Source organism: Mesoplodon bidens, assembly GCF_964165515.1.
Source record: "Mesoplodon bidens genome assembly, chromosome: 11".
In the NCBI taxonomy this organism is placed as follows: Eukaryota; Metazoa; Chordata; class Mammalia; order Artiodactyla; family Ziphiidae; genus Mesoplodon; species Mesoplodon bidens.
Window position 1 is genome coordinate 91,210,769 of NC_138167.1, and position 26,671 is coordinate 91,237,439.

Below are 26,671 nucleotides of genomic sequence, written 5' to 3' on the forward strand. Positions count from 1 at the left end.
AACCATGGGACCTCCCAATAACAGGGCATGTGTAGGGACCTTTTACAGGATTCAGACTTGTGATTTGAAGAATATTCTGAAAGTGTGGTTTTGCTCTGGTTTGGGTGTTTTCAGAAAGTGAGGGTATTTCTTTGATTGGGTATTATAGTGGTTTTTATGCTAGAGGTAGAAAAATAGAGCTTAGTTAAAGCAGTCACTCAAATTATGTGGGAAAGGAGGATGTTAGATCTTTTCTGTGGTTTGTGGTGTCCTTGTTTTTGATTTTTGCTCAGACACGATTATAGAGTGGTCATGTTTATTATCTTTTGCCATCATGGTTAGAATGACCCTGTCTGAAGTTTTATTCTATGAAATTGTCTGTGTTTAACTGGAGGACACCATAGCCTAGCTATTGGTGCCAGGCCAGCTCCCAGCTGATTGCTGTCAATGGCTGCTTTTCCTTTTTTTTTTCTTTCTCAAATATGAAGAAAAATATAGCAATATAGATGAGATGAGATCAGATGCATTCAAGGTGGTATGGCTGTAGACAAATAAAGCAAGTTAGATGGATATTGACTCAGGGATGAAAGTTATTTGAGGAAAGTCCTCACTGTACATATGTCATATGTGCAGAGATCTAAATTATGTGAAAAATAAACCATGAGAAGATTGTAACAATTAAAATAATGGTTGAGGCATTGTAACAATGAGGCTGAAAAATGCAGTGCCTTAAATAAGTTAGAAATGCATTTCTCTTTCAAGTAACAATGTGGTTGGTCCAGGCCAGTGAGGCAGCTTTGCTCCACAAACTCTATCAATCAGTGTCATGCTCAAGACAATGGTATTCACTTGTGTGGTTACAATAAATTCACATTTAAGACCAAAAAAACAAAATGAGGAAAAATTCAAAGTTCAGGGAATGAAGTTTCTCTTTAAGTTATTACAGACCCACAAGTTATACACATTTTTACCACCCATTGGCTCCAACTTAGCCATTCCTATGACAAGAGATGCTAAAAATGTAATCTTTAAGTGGATGTCCTGTGTACCCAGGAAAAAGGATTTTCAACCAGAAGAGCTTTCCAGAAAAGAGGTTTCAGCAACTGTTTTTTGTTCTGGAGCAGAAACAAGCTGGATATAAGAATAACAAAAAGGCCAATATGACTGGAGGGGAATGAGTGAAATTAAACAGAGAAGTAAACCAATGCTGCAGCATTTCAGGCCTTTTAAGACAGAATTTGGATTTAATCCAAAATGCAAGGGAAAGACACTGTGGAATTTTGAGGAGAGATGCATGGCATAATCTAATTAATATTTTTAAAAATTTTGTTCCTCTATGAGGATATAGATGAATAAGACGATAAGAATAAAGCAGCTGGGAAGAAATTGTCACAGTCCCGGGGGGGAGGAAAATTTGTGGATTAGGGCAGTAGTGGTGTATATGGCAAGAAGCAGACAGATTTGAGATGTTTTTGGAAAGCAAAGCCAACAAAAGTTCTTAACAGATGAAACGGCAGGTTCGTATTAAAGAGAGGAGTTAAGAATTACTACTAGATTTTTGGCCTGAGCAGTTGGTGCGACTGTTCACTGACATGGGGAAATAAAGGAGTAAACCTCAGAAGAGAAGAGACAGTTCCTCTGTTGAAATGTAAGAGAGTGAGGCATAAATGCAAGGGAGTTGTTACATTCAGTGGTGGGAAATATGATTTTCTTCTTATTGCTTTGTATTTTGGGTGAGATCATTAGAAAGTCATCTGATGAATGTCTGGAGAATGACGAGTGTTGCAATTTAAGGAAGAAGAGAAGATATAAAACAATCATTAGTGAGAACTGGAGGCAAAATTTATCATGCAAACAGAGTAGGAATATTGGGCAGTACTAAGGACCCTCTTGAGATTTGCGATCACAAATTTTAAGCGTGACACTTCAACAGTTTGGGTGCTTTTCTCCAGCTATGTTCAGCTTCTCAGGTCAGGTCAGAATTAGGGGGAGATTTCAGTTTAACTGATGGTGTTCCCACAGGCTCCTATAATGTAGAAGGACAGGAAGTTGAGGGTAATAAGGGAGTGATTTTAATTTTACACGATAGAATCTAAGCCAAGTAAAGTGCAAAGTGAGGGCATGATTAGAAGGTGAAGAGTGAAAAGAAGCGGGGACGATGTATTACATTTAACTCATAAATGTTAGAGAGTGATAGATTATGTGAACTGGAGAGAGAAGATGACGTGTAGAGAGCAGAGTGCTTGAAATTGAGATTTTTGGAGAGGTTGAATTTATTGGGAGTGAGAAGTACTATGGTAGGACCATGGAAGCGATGGGATGAGATGAAATGGATAAAATGTTTATTATTGGAAGTGAAGATGTCAGGGACTGAGAAGGGAGATTATGGAGGGACCTTGCACGTGTATGTGGAAGTCCTCAAGGATAATGAATGAAGCAAGTAAAAAGGAGATCAGCAGTTGTTCAAAACACAGAGGGTTAGCATATGAAACTGTGTTATGCTCTGTAGTTTGTGAAGAAGAAAGGAAAAGCAGTAGGAAAGTGGCCAGAAGAACTGTTAAATTTAGTGTGTTATTAATCTATTCCAGGTACCGTTGTAAGCATTTTACACCATATCAGACTACTTTACCCTCCTCCAGACTGCACATTTAGTAGCTGAGGAAACAGAGAGGTTAAATAAATTGTCCAAGATTACTAGTGAACAGTGGGGCTGAATCTGGGCCTTCTGACTCCAGAGTAGATACTCTTAATCACTATGGAGTAGTTTCCTTCTTAGGATCAGTGCCTTGAGCACTATTTAATGTTGAAGCTGTTAGGACTGTAAAAGATGGTAGGGAGGTAGTTGTGAGAAGTCATGGTTTTATCAGAAAAACCCAGAGATTGGTGAGCTACACTTAAATCTTACCAAGTGGGGTTTAGCCTAGGGAAGGGGGTGATCTCATCTAAAGTCCATAGAATTCTCAAAATTCCTTAATTCCAGAATAAGTCAAATCCTGATATCTTCCTTCATAGATGACTATGGGACTAGGATGCAACCTGTAAAGAGAGGTCCTCCTAGGCCCCCTGTCAGAGCAGAAGTCTAGGAGGCCACTGCTAATGGTGGGGTGTAAGGGTTGTGAGGGCTTATGAGACTGTAAGTACAGTGTTTAAGGAAATTCATGAGGACTTATTTCAAATATGCCTTTTGCCTCAGAAATGGTCTCCTAAGTGGGAAAAATATTAGTCACATAAATTCCTCAGTGAGGTTAAAAATAAAGCTATCATTTACTGGATGTGAGGGAAAAATGTCAATAAAGGGTAACTTCTAATGATAGTAAATCTGCAAAGAAACATGGTTCTGATGGCTTGTTTTTTTTTGTTAGCTATTAAGTTTATTTAACAGAAAAACAAATTCAGTTGAAGATCATTCATTAAGATAAGCAGAATTAACAATAATTCATTAAACATTCTTTGAAGATGGTCCTATTTTACTACTATTACCTTCCCCATATCTGAGAGATTCATGAGTAAGTCTTGGAAAAGAGCACATATTTCTTTTAATTCAATAAAACATTCAGTCAAATAATAAAACAGGTGCTATTATTTTGTTTGGGGTTAATGACATGTAAGCTAGACTTTTCCATAAGACTCTGTTCTAATCTCTTATAATTTGGTTTAGAATGTCAAACATTTTGACTGTTTCAACAACCCATTAAGTGCTTTGCAAAATGACAAAACATTCTATATATGACTTAATTAATATCTACTCCAGTTATACACAACACATCATGCTCAAGATCTAGATTTATTTGAAAACCTTTAGTCCAATTTATATTAATGCAGAAAAATCACATCTAATAAACCACAACTGTAGCAGAGACAAAATAATTGTGTTCTGTCATATTTCCACACAAATATAATTTGATATTTAATTAAAGGATGGTAAATCACAATCACATGTAAATAAAATATCCTCTCAGTAGTAGTAAGAACCTCTTTTGAGTATGTAGGGTCTTCTGGGTTTATTCTCATACAGCTGCCGTTTCAGAATGTAAGGAATTTTTCTCTTTATAACTTCTTCCTTTTCATTTTTATCATTTCCAGTATCAAGAACCTCTTCCTGAATCAACTGCAAGATAGACCGAATATGAATGAAACCTACATGCAAAAGGTCTTCCATTTCAGAGTATTTGTCTACATTTTATCTCATTTGCTATTCAGACAGTAAGATATATGTGGATGAGATGTATGAGGTTCAAAACAATTAAATGTTTTGCCCAAGAACAGGTGGCTATCAAGTGGCTGAGACAGGATGAGAACATGATTTTTCTGATTCTCTGTTCAGTGCTCTTAGTTCAACAGGCCAGCCTTTAAAATTTGTTTTCTATATTTGTCAAGGCCATATATTAATACCTCCAAATGAAGGAACACACTTAATATAACTTTGAGTATTTTTCTTTAATTTATGGTAGACCAGAAGATGGAAATATATCATAAATCACAACAAATACAAAGTTTTGAATCTAGTAAACCAGGTTTGGCCTCGAAGATCAATAGAATTTTATATTCAATTAAGTTAATTACTGATTTGACTTGAAAGCCATTCTAAAGATCTATTTCTCAGTCAAAGAGAGAGGAATGCTCGTTCTGCTTACTTGCTCAGCTGTTGTAGAAATTAACATATGTGAAAGCTCTGTTTAAAAGGTAAAGATCTTTAGATTGTGCTGCTTAATAGTTAAGCATTAAAAGCAAGTTCACATTCAAAAACTCAAGGGAGTTAATCTCTATGTAGAATCTTGTCTAATACCTCATCAAATATGCTGCATTCTAAAATTAGTTCCAAATACTTTTTCTGATAGTACTGTTCTGATTCAAATGGTCCACTGGCATAAAATATTTAGAAACTCTTTCCAGAGTTTTGCACATGATTTACACAAAATTTTAAAAAAAATCAATGCTTAAGGTAAGAACTGTATTCATATCTGTGAATGTCTTCTAAACTTTGGGGTGACTATAACTAATACTGACAGGAGAGTAAGTTTTTAATCATAATCTGTATGCATTGAATCGTATCACAAGTACTTTATTTCAACCACAGCTGTTCAATTTCATAGAAGGAAAAACAGCTACTGTCAGACAATCTAGTTTCTTAATCTTTTGTTTCTCTGTGCACGTAGTCTGTAATTGTACTACACTCTGAATAATGCTATCATTTTATTTTAAATCACTCAACATTTAAAATAGCAAAAGTTTTAATCTTATGTGCACCTGATTTGTCTGTATTATAGTTTATTGAAGGTTTATTTTTTTTTCCTGGATAAACAGCACATAATTGATATTTCCCTATGTTAAAATTAGTATTTTTCAAGTTTTATTGATGTAATATTTTAAAGAGAAAATCATTTAGCTGGAATTGGAATTAAGGGATAAACAGTCCAGCAAGAAAAATTAAAACTAGCTTTTTTTTTTTAATCTGGAAAATATCATTTTGTTTACAAGTTAGAATAAACACTAGAAGTTCTGCATTTCATTTCCTCTTTTCCACAGGGTATCTCTGTGACAGCATGTTATAGAGATTGTTATATTAGCAGGAAAGGCATCCTCAGACCCTCAGATCCCCAGTGTTGGTATAAGCCCAGAATGTGAAACATGAAGCAAATTTCTCTTAGGGGTTAATCTGAAAGAAATATTTCCCTTGTCGGGAAAATTTTATAATTTTCTTCTTATTTTTTCTTAAAGCATTTTCATTTCTCTTTTCTCTTCCAAAAATTTCCAAACCGAAGGTGGTGAGTCACCAGTGTAATATTTAATAGAACTGATTCATCCAGTCCTTTGTGGTAGTTCTGGGTAATTAAATTTGGCTGTACTAGCCATGGTGGACCTCGTTTAGCTTCTGAGGATGATTGAAATCCACAATCCACACATTCAATTAAAATAGAAATATGTATATATCCTTATCATTCTGGTTTTATTTGCCTAATAAATTCAAATAAAACTGGAACCTTTTGTGTTGTGTTTGTTTATAAATAAACACACATGACTTATGTGTTTCTAAGAAAACATTTTGAGTTTCCTAAATTTCTTAGGCATGCCACCACCAGCACCAAAAACTGCCTAACCATGCCATCCACAATAAAAGCATATGTATCAAATCTGCCCTAAGACAGATCCCCCTTTTAAGACCAAAGAAAAGATATTTCACTAAACTCCAAGTATTTGCAGGACTCTTTGAAGATCTGAAGGAATGTTAACCTCAACACATGGTTTATTCTTCCTTAATATTTGTAATTCTTCCTGTTATGATAATGATCAGGATTAAAAAAATCAGTACAAATGAGAGTTAACTAGTATAACCACAATCATATTCATATTTTGTTTTTGTTTACCTCCCAGTGTTGAAAGGCCCTGCTGTGACAGATTTTTCGGAGCTGGTATATTGTCAGCATTGCTTCCAAGCTAAAGCCATCTAAGGTAGTCGGAAATTTCCTTTTTGTAATAAGCTCCTCCTCAGGAAACTCTCCTGTTTCCTCGGCTTGGCTATTCATGTTATTTATAAGACTGCAAACATTCAGCAGGCTCATTTTCCAAGAGGGAACACTTGCTTTACTCATCTGAAATGTAGAAAGAAATAGTTAATGCAATTAAAATTTGTGTTGTAAGAGTTAGAAATAAATTTCTATTGTGCTAAGCCATTACCTTTTAAGATCTAATTGTTAGTCTAGCCAAATAAAAACACTGTTATTAATTAGTAACTTCATATCACAAAGTTGAATAGTGTCAATACTTCATATCCTCTATTTACCAAATGCAATAGTTAATACACATAAACACACACATACACGAGCAAAGCAAGAAAGAAAATAGAAATTAAAGTAAGTAGAAATACATAAATATATACGTATACATCACAGGTGAAAATATTAAAAATATTACTCTCTCCTTATTACACTTCAGTTTAGTGTCTAATGGAACAGTGGCCAAGGTGATACTAATAGATTTGGATAATTACAGTAGTGTGAGACCATGAATCTATTCCATACATTAATAGTTGTCACAGGTAACATCACAGCTGATCAATTTAGTTATTTGAAAATTATAATATTTTCTAAAATATCCTTTTCTAATAAGATCTTGTCTGAAACCATTATTACCATAATTAACAACTTTCTCATTTGCCAATTTTTGGAGAAACTAAGTGTGAAATAACTTATAAAACTTAACAAGCATCTCAAAGGGCACAGATGAAGAAAAGCATACATTTTTTCTAAAGAACGTAAAAAAATTTTTTTTGAATGACCACAAAGCTGTGATAAGAAGATTCAAAAATATTAGTATCAATTTTATTGGTGTCAATTCTCTCTGAATTATTCTCCAAATGCAATGCAATTCCAAATCAAAGTTCCAATTTGGAAAATATGGGGAGACTGGAAGTTTAGAGGAGGGAGTGTAGCAAAACAATTATGAAGTTAATTTGGAAGTATGAATATGTGAGAACTAAGAAGACTTAGAAAAATAAAAAGGTAATGAGGAAGGACTTACTCTACCAAGATAGTAAGAGTGAATTAATAGAGCAAGCATAAATATAAAACTCAACAAAGGAGAATATAATGTCCCAAATTTGATCCAAGTAAATATGATTGAAGAGCGTATAGCAAAGTTTGCATTTGAAGTCCTTGGGACAGTTGGCTATGGGGAAATCTGGATTTAGATCTAGTTATAACTTTTATTGACATATTATAGTCTAACAATATCCAGATGGGTTAAATATGAGTAAAAATAAAAATATGTAAATATATAGAATTTATTTTATAAATTTGGAAAAATATTGTTAAGCAAATATCCAAACCAGAATCCATAAAGGAAAAGATAATTTTACATACAGAAATGTGTAAATTATCTCTCAAAAATTAACAGCCTGGACTAAAATCAAAAGCAAGACATACTGTAAAAGCTGCCACAAAATGTTAATATACTTAACACAGGTGGAGCTCTTCCAAAAGAAACTGGTAAATGCCCCGATTAAAAAAAAAAAAAAAAAACACTTAAAAAGTGTTAAACCTCAGATAAATAATAGGAGCAGACAAGTCACAGAATCTCTATCAAAGAAGAAATATGGAACAGAAATATGTGGAATGATGTTCAACTTGGCTACTATCAGATCAGAAGACCCTAAAAAGTATAAGTACACTTGATGTACTTATGAGGATATGGAGAAACAGACACTTTCTCTTCTAAATATTTGTTGGTCTGAGTATATATTGGTATAATTTCTTGAAAGGTGTTTTGGCAATATGTATTAAAATTGTAAATGTGCATACCCTTTGATTAAGATTTTACCTCAGGGACATGCAAATCTGTGAGTACAAAAATATTCACTATAATGTTTTCAACCAGTTTGGAAATACATTCAACTATGCCCTTCGAATGTGATTATCAGCCTGTTCTTGAATTTTTCTGCTATGGGAAGCTTAGAGGCAGCATGCTCCACTGTGTGGCAGCAACACCTATGTCTTGCCAATTAATGGGATTCTACAATTTTACATTCGGAAAGCTCTTTAGAGATCATCTGATTGAGTGTTTTCCTTAGAACACTAGCTGTGTACTCACTGTTTTTAAAAAGGAGTTCCACTGTCAAGTGAATAGGAAAACTTGAGTTTAAAGGAAGTTTAAAGGAAATTTAAAGGCTTCTTGAATTTAGATATCCCCAGAGCTTTTTACTTGCAAATATTCATTGTAACTTTTCAACGGTGCTAATATAATAACCAACGCTCCCCAAACTAATTGACCATATAATGCTTTATTCATAAAGTATCTGTCGGGACTTGTGTTGTCTGATTATTTTTTTGGATGAGGAAACTGAGTGAAGCATTTTGTTCTCTTCTTTGTTCTAAAGTTCTTTGTTCTCTTCTGCCAGTTAAAACAGTCACTACATAACTCACTAGTATAATACTATTTAATATCACCTTAGCCCCTGTCATACTTTGGAAGCACCGCAGAGAGGGTACTTTTGACCATAGGATGTCTAAATAGACATATATTTAAGAACATTTCTTATAAGGTTTAAATAGTTCACTCAAGAAAATGACAAAGACTCTGTCTTTGATGAAATCTGAGTTAGGATCCTCTGAGCCCTCTTCTTGACGAGGTCTCGACCTTGGGCTCTGTCCTTGGTCTACTTAGTCCAGTTTTAGCAAGAATCCTTCTGAGTCAAGTTAGTAAAAATGCCCCACCGTTGATACCTGATCATCCTAGGATTCTATTGAGTTGTCTAGCAAGAGTCCTACTAGATTTAGTGTTTCCTCAGTAATTTTCCATACAATGATCCACCTCAACACTTTTCCTTGGCTGTAAATCCACACTTGTCCTTGTTGTATTTGGAGTTGAGCCTGATCTTTGCAAAACCATAGTTCCTCTTGAATAAAGTCTTCCTTGCTATCTTTAACAAGTGTCATGAATAATTTTCTTTAACAATAAACATTCTTATTTATTAAATTATTTTACATAAATGTCTATAATAGACCTAAGCCTATAGATAAGAGATTTAGAATATTGTCTTCTCTTGCTTTTAAAATGAGGAAAACAAGAATATTTGTGGTTCTTACTTAGCATTATTTGATTAAACTCCTAATACTGAATAAGATCCTGGTCAAATTTTGGTTTCCTTAATTAAATGGGACCTAATCTATATTACTAATGGTCACTATCTATAATACACTCAACTCAAATGTATTACAAGCATTTGAATTGGTGAATTGGTGAATTCATGGTGAATTCAAGTATTTCACCTAAGTAAAAATGGAGTCACCTGTGGTGGAGCCCTGACGTTCTTACAGCTGAATACAAAAGGTAAGGGCTAGTAATAAATCCTAGATTCTTATTGTTAGTACATAAATATTTATTAAACTCTTACCGTATTCAAGGCATTGAATTTGATCATAGAAAATTACATCATTCCAGCAGCTTTTTGAGAGCCTAAAGAAAACATATTCTTTTCTTCAAAGTTCTCTTTCTTAATAAAACTATACCAAGGCACTGCCACTGGTAATAAAGAGAATTGTATTGTGAGAACTAATTTCTTTATCTTCCCCTTCTCTTCAAGCTTTGGAATCTCTCTTAGCCTTCTGCTGCTTAAGAGTATTTCTACATTAGTATTTCAATGTCTAAATAGTTTTACTTTAAATTTGAAATTACCTTTAGAGTGGAAAGAAGAAAGCTGAAGTTTTCTGAAGCTTTTAATAATGCAGTTATACCAATATCAAATACTATTCTTTCAAAATTTTAGATACAGTATTTTGGTTAAAATGGTCAAAAGTTTAGAGTTTTCATTTGCATAGAACACTACACACACCAAAAACTAATGGAATCACAGAGAAATAAGTGATGGTAGTTTTGTAAAAAATAAGAAATGAGCTTTATGTTCCCATCCTAGCAGCAAAATTGGGATAATTATGCTTCTGGGTACTTCCTCATCATAGTCTGTATTTTACTTATTTCAAGTAAAAAAGGAGGCAATGGGATTCAATTTTTCTTCCATGATCTGTTTTAGAGATATATCCCATGACTGAATGAAAGTGGTATATGTTATTCTGTCTATACTTTTGCTACGTATTTCTCTTAAGAATAAAACTAAACCACTTCATATACTGAAATTGTTTTTCCCTTGCAGCATCTTGGCCAGGGAAGGAACCATAACCTCTACTCCCACATTTTTGCAAAGTAGCTGGCAATCCCCACACCATTATCACATTTTGGAGATTATTTAGGACCTTTATTTGTCGACATAAACTTGAAATCATAGAGGTAAAATCTCTACCAAGACACTAAGGCATACTCATCTGTTCCATTTTTCAAAACAGACTATTGACTTCACTTGTCTTCCTATTTATGAGTTGAAGTGATTATAGCCATTGCTATTCTGATTGAGTATTGAACAAAGGATCCGTTATCTTAAGGTTAAATATATTTGTTCACTGGGTTTTAATGACTAAATGAAATTTGATCACTCTTGATAGGAAACCCACCAAATTATGGTAGAATTTGGTTTCAATGTGTTCACCTTTTGTAGATCTGGGCAATTGTGGAAATATATAGGTGCTTAAATTTTCCCCAAATGCCTTTTAAGGACCATGGTAGAAAACGTCTTTGTTAGCTCTGAGATAACAGTGACCCACATTCTCATACACACACAGAAATGGCTATTACCCCTTCACACCCACTATTGAACATAATTCTACTTCTATGCTAGGGGTTGTTGCACCTGGAACATGCTCATCCAATTAGGGAAGAGAAGCCTGAGGTGGCAGGAGGAGTCCTGAGCATTTACCTTCTTACCACAGTGCCTGTGGAGTCCTCAGCATTACAACAGTGATTGCACTGGGTGACTGCCTCACCTCAAGATATGTTTTTCTTTGAGAAATATCTTTTGGTTGGGAACCCTGTTCTCTAACTCTACATTTAGATACACACTGATTAACTCACTCCGGGTAAATCAAGATTGTGTGTTAGCGTGGTAGTTGGGTATATTCTTATTCAGTTTTATTCCTAGGTACAGGCTGGAATCTAAAAACCTTGCTTTCAAGACCCCAAGAGAGGAATAATAAGGTCCAGTACCAAGTTTCACCTGATTCAATAAAAACAATAATCAGGTACCAATAACACTTCTGTTATGAGGAGAATTTAAATCCAGGTGTGGATTTAATGTAAATGTCTAGGAGATCATAAACTCCAACCCGAACATTTAAAAATAAGGAAACAAAGGCAAGCAATGGTAACTAACCCCCTTGCTTAAGATCAAATAGTTCATAAGTCACAGCTGTGGGATTAGATCTCAAGGCTTCTGTTTGCCAGTCTATTGCTCTTTACTCTCTACCACATTTCTTTCATGGGTTTCATGAACTTTAATTCTTAATTTAGGAACTCCACTTCACTCTCCCCAATAGTACAAGAAAGGCAAAAATATCACTTAATTTTCATTTATGTATTTATCTTGAGGCCAATATACCTTTCATCATACACAATATGACTGGAATGGGAAGAGGAGTTTTAAAAATACATTTGCATGTCCACATAAATAATATGTGACTACTTAATTAAATTTGCAATATAGTGATTGATACACTATACAGTATCAATACAGCTTCTTTCCCTGTCACATCAACATCCTTAAATCCTTTGAACTTAAGAAAAAGTTTCCCCATAAAGGAAATGCCTCCCAATGAACTTTTCAGTCTCAATGGGAAGTTATTACTATAGGAGAAGGACACCATGTTTATAATGAGAGTTCATATGTTTTTCAGTCCTTGGTTTAAAAAAAAAGAAAAAGTTACCTTTGATGTATGCATATTGGTCAATAAATCTGCTTCTAACGCTTTCATTTCCTCTTCTGAATCTGAGTAAAATCAAAACCACATGTTTACTGTATAATCACATATCGTGTAATTATATTATAACCTAGAGATTTAAGATTAGTCTCAAAAAACTTTGTCTTAGAAGTTTACTGTCTTTGTTATGTATTCATTCTCCTTAGAATAACATTTGGAAAAAAACAATTATAGTTTTACTTTAGGCTAACAGAATAGAATAATAGAAGCACTTTTAAGAAAATAAACACACGATTTTATGCCAGGAGAGCTATTGATGATTTGGAGTTGTTTAATCACTGAATCTCATTATTAAAAAAAGACCCTGATTATATGATATAATAAAGATTTCATCAAATATGCTGGATAATTTTACTGGAAATAGTTTACATATACAGAATACATACGTATTGATATTTTAAAAACAACATAATGAAAAGGTATGTATAAGACATTTTTTCAAGATAAAAACAAAGGAAATTGCTTGTTGATAATTTTAGTATAAGAAAGACACTGAGATTTGTTTAATTTGAGATGCTATTTTACAAAACACACTTTGAAAGATTTGTTTCTCTACTGTAAACAAGGATTTAGAATCACGTGTACTTCGCAATTTTTTCACAGGCTATTAAGGAAACTGTTTAAGCAAAAGTGGATTTGTCCATCAATACATGTACAAGAGTGTGGAAAATGGATTTCTGATTTTTTTTAGAATATTCTTTCCTGTTTCCAATAATGAATATTTCACAGAGAAAAAAAATTTAGAAAATCCTATAAGGTAATAGAAATAAAGCTATAGATAGAACACTATACTGAGTTAATTCATAAATCATAGCAGGAGTTTGAATTAAACATTTCAGTGTCATATTTATGATATAACAGTGTAAAGCAGGCTAAATATTTTTTGCTGCATTTATCCCTCGTTTTTTTTCCCACCTTGACGTGATCATTCAATTATTTTCCAACATTAATTAGAGCATATTGCAATCACTATAATATTTCATATTACTCTTTTAAATTTAAATCTTATTTCCAAGGTGAGCTATTGATAGATATTTGACAAAGTATGGTTTCATCTTAATTATCACATGCAAAATACTCTACAGGGAAATAATTTTTATCAATATAAGAATGACAATTTTCCAGTTACATTCTGTATCAACTTAAATGACATGCAAAAAAATAGTCAAATTAATAATACATCTATTTGTCACACAGAAAAGTTATATAAAATGTATTCTTAAAAGAGCTTGGTATTTTGTTTATTTTTCTAGAAATAATTTTCTACAAATAATGCTTTATTCATTTATTCATTAAACATCCATTTTCACTTTGTTATCTTAATATACACACAATTAAGAAAATAATTTTTGAGAGGGAGAAGCCACCATGTCCTAAGAGAGTGGATGAGGAAGAGATAAAACATTCCAAATGCAATCAGTTTTAATTATGGATTTGCACATTGACAGGCACCACTCCTGTACTTCTCATTAGAGAGTGACCAGCTTGATTTAAGTTTCACGTTTTTTTTTTTTTCTAGTGGTTACACTGCAAAGGGGAACATGAAGTGTTTCATTGAAATCCCTCTTATTACCTTGCAGATTTAAAAAGGAAAAAGATATCTTTCAGTTCTTGTAATCATAAAGCAGAGAAAGAAAATATCCAGCTTCAATCACTAAAAAGGAAATTCAGAATAAGGGAGAAACTCTTCTCCCTGGATACATTAACGTTAAGTGGCAACACACCGTAAAAATGGGAAAAGAAATCACTTCAGGGAGTTGTGAAATGCAGCTGAGCTTACCTGAGCACAGACTCCAGGAGCTGAAAGCCAGGAGTATCATGCACACCAGTTGGATTTTCATTCCTGCCATCATCTTCTTGAGCCTTCTAGCAAGCTCAGTCCATAAACGTCAGAGACAGGCTGAAGGGGGCTCTCTAGTGCTTCCTCTTGCCTCCAGCTGAGTTTGGAAGTGACTGAACTATGAGAGATGCTTTGACCATTCCCTATCTATAGATATATATATATGCAGGGGATGATGTCATGAGTGTACAGGGATTATCTCTTCAGGATGTGCCCTTCATTTCCATCCCTCCCCTCCACTCCCCACTTCCTCCTCCCTTTCTTCTTTGTCCCCCCGACACCTCTCCCCCACTTCTGAACCTCCAGTAACAGCGACATCTTCCCTAATTGCCACTGCTGCTCCAGATTTCTGACACACAGGAGTCATTCAAAAGCAATTCCATACAGAGCATACTGGAAAAGGACTTCCAGTACCATTCTTCCCCCATTTCCTCTTATTCTCTGACTCAAAGAAGTTGTCATTTTGATTTCGTGAAGCATGAGATCTGTTATTTCTAATATAATCAAAATCTCCAGGATGAATGCCTAAAATCAGTAATTCTTTAGATTTGGAAGTTCTTAAAGAGTCAGGATTCTTTTCTGATGACGCATACTTTTGAACAAGTGTTTTGTGGTTTCAGGACTGATAAGGTCTTAGGCAATACATGCTAGAAGAAGAAAGCAAGTGGAAGATAAGCAGAAAATCAGTTATAACATTGGGTTGAGCAAAAGAATTTAGAGAAAGGAGAGAGAATCAATTTTAAGAAAAGAGACTAGTAGCTCTAAGCAATAGGGTACTATTTCCTAACAAATTGAAAAGTCTATTTTAAGTAACTGAAATGTTGACTGAATTATGTATGCTGATTTATGGTTGAGTGTCTTAGAAAGACAATTTCATGTTTACAAAACCCAACTGTAATTTATTTATGTGTTAGCAGGCAGAAATACATATTGTTGTATCACTGATTGCTGTTTTCTGATATTTTCCTCATTTTCTGTCTTCATCGCTCTGTTCCTTTAGGTTCATTCTTGCTGCCCCATCCTATTCAGTCTATAATCCCCTTTTCACTGGTTTTCGCCATTGCATCAGATTTCATCCCCTGTGATAGTGATAAAGATGAGACTGTACTTCTGGAACGGAGACAATCTTAAATAACCACCGTCCACCAGTCGCATTCTTAAGACCGCATCTTCACATATTTCATGAGTTACAAGGAGACTCATTCCCTCTCCGGGGTTCTCAAAAGACAATTGCTCAAAATGTCTTTTGGAGTGAAGTTTTCTTCTTGCATTAAGTATTTCAGGATACATGGCATGACTGGAAAAGATGGTGCTGTTAGAAATGTGAATATTTGAAGGTAAATGTGTCTGAGACTTGTTCACTTCTTAAACATATCAACCAGATGGTAACAACCGAGAAAAGGAGTCTGGAATGATTTCTACAGAGAGTTGATTTATATCATATGGTGTATGTCTATGGAATTGACTTCTCCATTTTACCCTACACCTAAGAAGAGGGACTAATTCCAAACATGTAATAATAATTTAAAATAGCAAGGAGTCATTCATGTAACTTAATGTTTAGGAATTTAACAATGGCTGATATTTTTTCCTTCTTTTAGTTTGTTTAACAGACTTACATACCACACAGCATTGAACACGACTCACCTGAGGAAAGTTTTATATGTAAAGGGTAATTAATTGGCAAAGAAATTTGAAATATGTACTCAATTTTTGCCTTTCTGCCACTAGGGGGCGCAATAGATGTTTAAAAAGTTTTTTATTTTCACTTGACTGATCACATCAGAATTCTGAGCATTATGCTTACTTTCTTCTCATGATCAGAGCATCTTTGTGACAGAATCCTTTCAAAGTCACTTTAATGAAGAAGTCAAGAAATTATATATTCTTTGCATGATATTTAAATTACTTGTTTTATGAGCTTTTGACATGCAAATACAAAGAATAATCTTTTAAAATGTGTGATAGCATCCTAATGGTAAAAAGAAAGTGTGAGTCCTATTTTTCTCAACTGATTTCTTTCATACATGAAGCTCAGGGAAATGTTGACAAAATTTATTCTTAATTAATTATAAAGAAAGGGGGAGAATTAATAGTGGGAATTCCTTTTGTTTTAAATATATCACTTCATTAGCTGTCAATGTAGAAATGATAAGCCTGAAAGAATTGGGGGAAATGTGTTAGCAAATGTCAAATGATTGAAAATCAGATAGATGCTATACACTACATTTTCTTTTGGGAGAAAAAGAAGATATGTAACTTTTATGGTAAAATTATGATATAGATAAACTTTATCTGACCTCTAAATGGTATTTTTAAAAACATCTGTTACACCTTTGCTTTTCAGCTCCAATGTCTTCGAGCTATAGAAAAGCGAATTAAACAGTTTGTTTTAAGAGACAGTAAGTTATGTGTGGATATTTGCCTTTCAACATATTTCAGGAAGTACTTCAATGATGCCTTTTATGCAGGATTTCAGTCACCTTTCTATGGAGATGGGTGAAATATCTTTATTCTAAAGGCTTTATGCCTAAAATCCTTCTAATTTTTATTTAGCTCTTAAAATACTAACGAAGAGTTTTAACATTGCCCTTGGACAATCTTCACGTGTTGGCCTTCTAGCTTGCAGTCACCATGAAGCAGCTAACTCTGAATAGGTTTTATCTTTTTATCTATCTAAATAGGTTTGTCTGGGTACCTGTAGGTTACATTTCTACTGTAGGTAGATTTCTGAGCCTCTACTGTGACTTAAATCAGACTTTTGCTAGCTAATTACTTTAAAAAATCAACAGAGGGCTTCCCTGGTGGCGCAGTGGTTGAGAGTCCGCCTGCCGATGTAGGGGACACCGGTTCGTGCCCTGGTCCGGGAAGATCCCACATGCTGCGGAGCGACTGGGCCTGTGAGCCATGGCCACTGAGCCTGCGTGTCCGGAGCCTGTGCTCCGCAACGGTAGAGGCCACAACAGTGAGAGGCCCGCATACCGCAAGAAAAAAAAAAAAAATCAACAGAGATGCCTGAAAGATTGGCAATTAGAAAGAGTGGTCTGTAAACATATTTAATTTGGAGATGGGAAAGTTCAAAAACTATTTGATAAATAGTGTGTCTTCAGTTTCAGATGATTTCTTCCTGTACTTTTGGAGGCTTCATCATCCCACTTATATACAGCTTCCTGGACACTCCAATCTTTTTATACCGTAATCCCGAAAACGTACCCTGTGGTGTTTCCACCATCTGGAATCTGCCTTCCCTCTTCCCTTTGGCCGCTCTGCCTCTCACTTTCTGACTTATCTTTAATTATTAAAAGATTCTATTTTAGGCCTATTCAAGGTAAACCATGCCAAGTTTGAATCCTAAAAGTTTCATCTACTTCTACTCTTCCCAGTTTCTGCTCGCCGTTTGTGGTAAACTGAAGAGGAGCAGAAGGTGCCACCCCAAAACATGCCTCTTTGGCATATTGATTACTTGAGCTGGTTATTTTAAGACACAGCCAAGGCAAGAGAAGCTCTGAAAACAGAGTAGAAGTTACCCTTTTATAAGGGACCTTTACGTTAATAAGGGGAATCTCTGTTTGAAAGGGTATCTCCCTCACTATACTCTACCTGGAAGAAAAGGATGACTACATCTCTGAAAACTCACCTCAGTGGAGAAGGCTCGGACTCTGTAACAGCCATACCCTGGTTTACTGTGCTTTGCCTGATCATCTCCCATTAACAGGCCTTCCCCAAGCCCCTCCCCAAAATCTTTCTTTTGTCTTTAGCTAAAGATGGTGTTTAAGGTGGTGGGTTGGACCATTTTGGGGAACCACTCAGTTTTCCCGGGTATCTCCCATGGATACAGGAAGGGTACGGTATTAAACTTCTGTATTTTGTTTGTTTGTTTGTTTTTATTTTTGGCTGCATTGGGTCCTCCTTGCTGTACATGGGCTTTGTCTAGTTGCGGTGAGTGGGGGCTACTCTTTGTCACGGTGCACAGGCTTCTCATTGTGGTGGCTTTTCTTGTTGCAGAGCATGGGCTCTAGATGCGTGAGCTTCAGTAGTTGTGGCACGTGGGCTCAGTAGTTGTGGCTCACGGGCTTAGTTGCTCCGCGGCATGTGGGATCTTCCCGGACAAGGGCTCAAACCCGTGTCCCCTGCATTGGCAGGCAGATTCTTAACCACTGCACCACCAGGGAAACCCTAAACTCTGTTTTTAACTGTTAATCAGTTACTATGGTGGCGATGGTGGTGTGGTCTCAACCAAGAACCTAGAAGGGCAGAGGGAAAATTATTTTTCCTCCCCTACATCTGTAAACTTCTAGAAGGAAAGGATGCCCACACATCATTGTATATCCTCTTCTTCCAAGGCTTACAGACTGTAAGTGCTCAATACATATTCACTAGATTGAATTGAAAAGCTGATTATTTTAAATTTGTGACTTGTTTTTCCATGTTTCCATTTGTAACATTCCTTTCAGCCACATCTCTAATTTCAATTACTAAAAACTCTTTTGTTATCACTAATCTTAATATTTGATATGAGACTTTAAGTCAGTTTTCTGAGACTTTTCTAGTCATTCTTTTCCTCCCTGACTGGGGAAGTCAACATTAAACATAGTTAAGAAAGCACCCTGGGATCATGTGCACTCACCAGTTGAGTGCTTAGGATAAATTGCACGTTTACTCCATTCCTCTAAATGAGCCTCTGGTTTGGAACTGTGACTGTGATTCATCTGAACAAACAATGATGCCAATCTCTTTGTAAACTCAATTGATTTTTCTGTTCAATTAAGGTCCATTTTCTAGACATACAGACAGTTATATGCATGCACAGACCCACACCCACATATACTATCTTACACACAAAATGCATATAATCCTGTCCTTGGAGAGTTAGGTAAATGTAAACCAAATGTCCAATTTTCCAATCTATGTGTAATCATGCTTTGCCCATAATCTCTATAAATTCCCAGCTCATTTCCCTTTGGCTCTTCCTGTCTCTGCTCTTGCATCTGTATAGGTAATTAATTTGGAAAAATTGACAATGGATTTCTGTAGTCAAAGCATATATTTGCAACTTAAACTCCAATTATAACACAAGCTTTGCCTGGGATTCACATGTTAATGGGTTGCCATATTTAACTAAGGATATTCCATATTGTAGGTACTACTGATCTCACTTATAATCTTGTTTCTCAAGTCAAAGAAAAATATTGATATGTCCATGAAATCACTCCCCACTATGTGTATTGCACAACTAATTGTCCTTATAAGCCTCCTTATTGAGTAAGACCAAAATGAAAGCATTACAGGAAAAGTTCTTAACAATTTTCAACTTTTATTTTTCTTAGTTTTACAAATTAAAGTGTAATTATTTAGAGTAAAAAATGAGATGAGTTTTTTTTAAAGAAAAGCTTCTGCTTTTTTTTTGTTACAAAATCTAAGAAAATTTCTGTATCACCTGTAATACACAAAATAGAACAAATGTACTTGAGCTACCATTTACCAGAAGCAGATTCAGTGAAATACTGTATTTTTCCTTTATCTGAAGAATATATTAGATGCTGAACTTGGAATATAATGGTTTATATTATTAGTCTTGGTCCTTGGTCTTATTATTTTTTTCAATTTAGATTCTTTCTCTGCTGATCTTGTTAAATCTTATGGCTGTGGATCCTATCTATTCCCTAGTAACCCCTCAATTTTCATCTACTCAGATTACTCGGATCCAATCACATCCACAGCAGCTCTACTTGGAGGATCATTAGGTAACATTACTGTCCAAAATAAAACTTTTTTTTTTTTTGAGGAAAGGAGAGACTTTATTCAAAACAATCGTTGCAAGGAAGGTAGGAGGACTATTGCAATAGGGAGATTGCTCTGATCATAGATAGGTCATAAGATCTGCAAGTATCTCCTAAACCAGTAACTTTAATGCAGTGTGAGAGGTACTGGAATAGCACACACCTAAGAAAGAGGCCTAGGACAGAGATGAAGGGGTGGTTAATTCTGCTGCTAGAGAAAGGTACAGAGTGATGGGAACAAGTGAATTGTGTCTTGAAAAGAAAGAAGTCATCCTCAGAATTAACAGAGGCTTAATTGAGGGCTTACCCCTGCTCTGTTATGCTAAATTGCTTCCCACATGATCTCATTTATTCCTCATCAAACTGTAAGTTGGGTATCAATACATTTCTGCTGAATTTGGACTAAAGGGTCTTCCGAGTAAAGCGCAAAGACACTGAGGCAGGAGGATGGCAGCTTTGGGATCAGGCAGAGGAGCAGGGAGGGGGGAACGCTGAAGCTGCAGAGGTTTCCTTCTCAAGCTCTTCTTTAGCCAATGCTCCCTGAGTCGTTGACTCCAAAGGAATTGTGGGTACACTGCTCATTCGTGTGTGTATCTATTCGAGGGTCTTCTGTGAGCCCCGCATTGTGCTAGGTGCCGAGGCTACAACCAGTGGGCAAGACAGCATGGTCCCTACCACCCATTGTGGAGCTTATGTTCTGGTCAGTTCCATCCCAGCATGATAAAGACAAATAAAAGGGTGCTGGGAGCGACTCCTGGATTTGCAGGATGAAGGGGGCTTACTGAAGGACCTCAAGCTCAGGGTAGCTGAGCACCATCAGGGAGGCTCAGGTGCTGACATTTTCACCCTTCACAAAGGACGCGTCCACGTCCCTGACCCTTTGCTGGCCCGAGAAGGCGGGTCCCGCTGCCACCACTCCATGTCCAGATCCACAAGAAGGGCCTTCAGCGGGGCTTGCTCCTGTTTCCAGAGCGACAGGGTTGCCTCTGGTGGCCATGGTGCGGCCCCAAGCACCCACAATAAAACCTAAAAATTCTAAAAATATCCTCTTCCCCTAGTGTTCCCCATTTCAGTTACTAGCACCATCATTCACTGAGTTGCACAGATCAAATAGCTGGCAGCCATTTACAATGTTTTTCCCTCTCCCCCTACCACTTCCAAGGGTGGAAACTCCCTAAGGTGCAGGTCTGCCACCAAAATAGATTCCAAGCCCAAGTACTTTTCCTTACTCCATTATCACCATCCAGGTCCAAGCCATCATCCTACTATCACCATGCAGGTCTGAGTCATCATCACCCCCCTGAGCTGCAGCAAGAGTAACGTGACTAGGGCTTCCCTGGTGGCGCAGTGGTTGAGAGTCCGCCTGCCGATGTAGGGGACGCGGGTTCGTGCCCCGGTCCAGGAAGATCCCACATACCGCGGAGCGGCTGGGCCCGTGAGCCATGGCCGCTGAAACTGTGCGTCCAGAGCCTGTGTTCCGCAACGAGAGAGGCCACAACAGTGAGAGGCCCGCGTACCACCAAAAAAAAAAAAAAAAAAAGAGTAACGTGAATAGTATACTTACCAACAGACTCGGTCCCTTTCAATGTAGTCACCACCCAGAGAAGTTTTTTGTTTTTTAATGTAAATCAATTCTTACTACTCTCTGTTTAAAACCCTTAAAGGTTTCCTATTGTACTTAGAACAAATTCCTGACTGTGGCCTATATTACCCTGTGTGGGCCTGTGCCTCCCTCTCAGCTGTCATATCCTACCACTCTCCCCTTCTGTTTCAAGCATACTGGTCTTCTGGCTTTTTCCTAAACATGCCAACCTTTTTCCTCAGAGATCGTCAATGAATGTTGTAATTACATTATTGTTCAGCAAATACTCATCCCCTGCCTCCCCCCAGAGTGGGCAGAATATACTTTCCCACTCTTCATCATGATTTTGGCCATGAGGCTTGCTTTAGCTAATGGGATGTTGGCAGACGTAAGGAAAACAAAGACTCGACGTGAGTTTGGAGCTTCTGGCTCGCCCTCTTCCTCTTCTGCCATTGCCAGAAGAAGAACTTTTCCTGGGTGGTCCCAAAATGAGAAGAAACATGAAGCACAGTCAAACTAGCCAACTTGCAAAACTGCAGTGTGAAGCAGAGCTTCCTGAGCTGAAGGCAGAATCACCCTGGCTAACCCACAGATATATGAAGAGAATTAAATTATTTGTTTTAAGTAACCGAGTTTCAGGGTAGTTTGTTATGCAGCAGTTTTTGTGGCAATGGTTGACTGATACAACTGTGTATTCTAAAACCTATCCCACTGCTACTTCATTCAATCTCTATAGTCTTTATTTGTCCACTTATTTTTGTCTTTTGTGAATAAAAGCAGGAATGTTTTTGTTTCTTTGTTTCTTTGGTTTTGGTCTTATTTCTTATATTCTCAGAACACAAAATAATGCTTCTCCATAGTAAGGACTCAGTAAATATTGTTAATTGGATGAATGAATGAACTAGGGAAATTCTAAGCACCCTTCCCTGATGGTTTTAGGGTGGCTATTTCTCCTTCACCTCCCACAAAGACATTTTCATTCTCCAAACTGTGAACAATGAAACACAGGAAGTAAATCTCTTCTGGAGAGATTTTTAGCCAAATGGTATAAGAGAATGCTTCCTTTCAAGGGAGTCTTGAATGTTATTTTTGACTGCAATTGACATTTTGTAATTTTGGCATTTTGACATTAAGGAAGAGTGGGAGTATGGTGTTCCTACAGGCACTGTGTTGATGTTTCCAATGTGGTGAGCCAATGTGTACAGAAAGAATAAGGAGGGGCAAGTTGTTAGAGGCAGAGGACTAGAGTCAACAATATAGCATTCTGAGTCTAGAAACCTCCACCGTAACCAATACCACAGGCCTCAGAGTAATCTAAGGATTAAACTTGAAATTAATTTATTGAAACCCTACTCTATGACAGGCAACGTGCCAGATTAATTTGATTTCATGTAACATAGCATACTATGAAGCAGGGTTTGCAGAATGATATCATTCTCATTGTGTTGGTTAAAAAAATAATAAAGCCATAGAGAGTTTAAATAAGGATAAGGGGATTTATTAAGTAGAGCTTAGATAGGACTGAACAGCTTTCATTTCTAAAGCAACAGCTAATCTTTGTAATATTAATACCAGATCCAAGCACAAGTCAAAAAATAATCTTGTGTTAACATGCTGTAGAAAATACTATGCCAAATAAAGGACAGGCTAATATTTTTAACCTAAAAGTACATTTAGTAAAAAGTCAGATTGGATTCTATTTTCAAGTTGATTCTAATTCAACAACTTATCCTTGTTTTTCTCCTATTCCAGGTTTAGGTGTGCTACACATATTAAACAAGTGAATAAACTTACAAAAAAAACCTCAGACTCCTTATTATAAGGGCTGCGTAGAACCTAAATGGATCTGCATGCATTGAATTGTTTTAACTGGGGTAGTAAATTAGAAAGTATGAAAGAGGAATCAAGAAGTTAATTGAGGTTGCAACCCGTGGAGAGTTGTAGTGAGTGATCTGAAAAGAAGAACCCTTCCCACTTTGTACTCTGGGTGGAGGCACTAGTATGTATAGAATAAAAATACCAGACAAGCACTGTTGGGGTACTAGGCCATATTTCAATGTCATCCTAATTCATGAAGCCAAAGAATGTCGGAACTGAAAAAGTCCATTATGGAAAAACCAGTCTTATAATATGCTTTAATTTTACAGAGGAGGGAACACAGACCTAGATACTCTAAAGGGGGTTACAAATTTCCTCCACCTTCCTGCTCTTAATCACATTGGTTCTGAGTGCTCAGAGTCTAACCTCACTTCTTATCCCAGAGGAAGGTTATTCTTCAGTATCAGTCAAGCAATTTTGAGAAATTAATTTATCTTCTGTGAGTCTCTCTATTACAGTATAACATCCCTACAACAAGCTGGAAAACATCCAATGGGTATTAGTCACTATAAAATGGACTTTTCTTTTGGACAGGTCTCTGTTTTTTGTCTTTTTCTCTTATATAATATCTTGCTTTGGGCATTATCAGGTTTTGCTGCTATCTTTTTTTTTTTTTTTTTTTTTTTTTGCTATACGCGGGCCTCTCACTGCTGTGGCCTCTCCCATTGCGGAGCCCAGGCTCCGGACGTGCAGGCTCAGCGGCCATGGCTCACGGGCCTAGCTGCTCCGCGGCATGTGGGATCTTCCTGGACCGGGGCATGAACCCGTGTCCCCTGCATCGGCAGGCGGACTCTCAACCACTGCGCCACCAGGGGAGCCCGCTGCTATCTTTTAGTAAACACAAATCTCTTAGCTACTAAGTCATAGACTCCTTACTCATATGATCTTTTGTCCCCCCTTCACTGTGCAATATCACCTTTTTTCCTATGTCTTCTCTGGACCTGAATTCAGATAAACGTGGTCATCAATTAGGTATCCATACTCAAACACTTACAGAGACAAGCAGGTAACATGTTCTATTTAAGTCCTGTTTAAGGGGACCATCTGCTTGACACTGAGCTTCAGATGATTTTTCTGCATGTGGGAACATAGGCCCAACATGGCAAATCTTCCAATTTTCAGTATTTTCCAGAAATTTGGATTTTTATGGAAATGTCACAATCTTTAAATGCAAACATTTACTTCAATTTTCTCTTTTGCAGTACCAAGCAGACAGACTGAAATGTCTATGTACTGAACTCAGCCTCAAGATCCGCCATTCTGCTAATCCCTGGTATAAGTCTTATTCCGATAACTTTCTACCTGTGGCTTTAGACTTTAATTCTCTGGTCTCTATCATCATCCATAAAATAAAAATAATAATTACTATCTAAAAGATGGTATGGGGCTTCCCTGGTGGCGCAGTGGTTGAGAGCCCGCCTGCCGATGCAGGAGACACGGGTTCGTGCCCCGGTCCGGGAAGATCCCACATGCCGCGGAGCGGCTGGGCTCGTGAGCCATGGCCATTGAGCCTGCGCGTCCAGAGCCTGTGCTCCACAATGGGAGAGGCCACAACAGCGCGAGGCCCACGTACCGCAAAAAAAAAAAAAAAAAAAAAGATGGTCTGCATATATCACAAAATGTGTATGTAATACATACTCAATAAATCTTAACTTGTGCATCTGATTATAAGTTACACACACTCTTTCCATTTATTCTTTTTTTAAATAAATTTATTTATTTTATTATTTTATTTTATTTATTTATTGTTTTTGGTTGTGTTGGGTCTTCGTTGCTGTGCGCAGGCTTTTCTCTGGTTGCGGTAAGTGGGGGCTACTCTTTGTTGCGGTGTGCGGGCTTCTCGTGGTGGCTTCTCTTGTTGCGGAGCATGGCCTTAGGAGTGTGGGCTTCAGTAGTTGTGGCCCACGGGCTTAGTTGCTTCGTGGCATGTGGGATCTTCCCGGACCAGGGCTCGAACCCATGTCCCCTGCATTGGCAGGCGGATTCTTAACCATTGTGCCACTAGGGAAGCCCTTCATTTATTCTTATTTCCCCTTTCTACTTTGTATTCACATACTTTAATCTTTTAAAATTTATTCCAGTTCTTTCCCTCTTTTGTTTTAATGGTAGTCCAATATATAATTTTGTCCTCCTGTGGCTTTTTTTTAATTGAGGTATAATTTACATACAGTGAAAGACATAGATCCTAAATGTAAAGATTGATGAGTTTTGACAAAAGTTTGAACTTATGTTATTCAAAACCCAATAAAGATGAAGATCGTTTCCTTCATACCAGAAAATTTTCTCATACACATTCCCAGTAAATTTCTCTGACATCACAGGTAAACACTTAATTTTGCCTATTCTATTTTTTTTTTCTTTTTTGCGGTACGCAGGCCTCTCACTGTTGTGGCCTCTCCCATTGCAGAGCACAGGCTCCAGACGCGCAGGCTCAGTGCCCATGGCTCACGGACCCAGCCGCTCCGTGGCATGTGGGATCTTCCCGGACCGGGGCACAAACCCGTGTCCCCTGCATCAGCAGGTGGACTCTCAACCACTGCGCCACCAGGGAAGCCCAATTTTGCCTATTCTTGATCTTCATACAAAGGTAATCAAACATTATGTGCTTTTTGGTGAGTGTCTGCTGTTCCTAGTGTGCTGTAAGTTTTTAGCATGAATGGGTGCTCAATTTTGTCAAGTACTTTCCCACATCTATTAAGATATCATATGAATTTTGCTCTTTCTTTCTATTAATGTGATGAGTATTTGTACTCATTTTTTAAAATAATAAACCAACATCTTGTTACTGGGATGAACCTTGCTATATCTTGTCATATTATCCTTTTTATATATTGTTGCATGTGTTCTGCTAGTGCTTTGTTAAGGATTTTTGCATATCTTTTCATGAGAGATAGTGTTCTGTAGTTTTCTTTTCTTGGAGTATACTTGACTGATTTTGGTATCGGGATTATTCTGGTCTCATAAAATGAAGTGGGGAGTGATGTTCCCTTTTATATCTTCTGAAAAATTTGTATAAGATTGGTACTATTGTTTTAACTTTGGTTAGAATCTATCAGAGAAAACACTTTGGCCTGGTGAGAAATTTAAATTTTGAAATTCTTTTATTTTTAAACAAATCTACTTCTATTTATATGTTCTATTTTTTTCCCACCAGTCTAATTTTATCTAAACTAATCATGGAAGATGACATATGCTTATTTGTAAGTATTTTGATGTGGGTCTGCAAGATTCTGAGGGGGTATCGCAGACTATT

The 26,671-nt window shown here is 36.7% G+C and overlaps 1 protein-coding gene across 1 annotated transcript; it reads right to left on the reverse strand.

The window, feature by feature from the left end:
• Positions 1-3,386: 3,386 nt before the first annotated feature.
• Positions 3,387-14,191, reverse strand: NTS (neurotensin; the record flags this gene model as incomplete). The annotated part of the gene is made up of 4 exons (XM_081248152.1): positions 3,387-4,087; positions 6,345-6,569; positions 12,285-12,346; positions 14,119-14,191. The coding sequence occupies 4 exons, from the start codon at positions 14,189-14,191 to the stop codon at positions 3,935-3,937; spliced, it is 513 nt and encodes a 170-aa protein (XP_081104278.1). The 3' UTR covers positions 3,387-3,934.
• Positions 14,192-26,671: the final 12,480 nt, after the last annotated feature.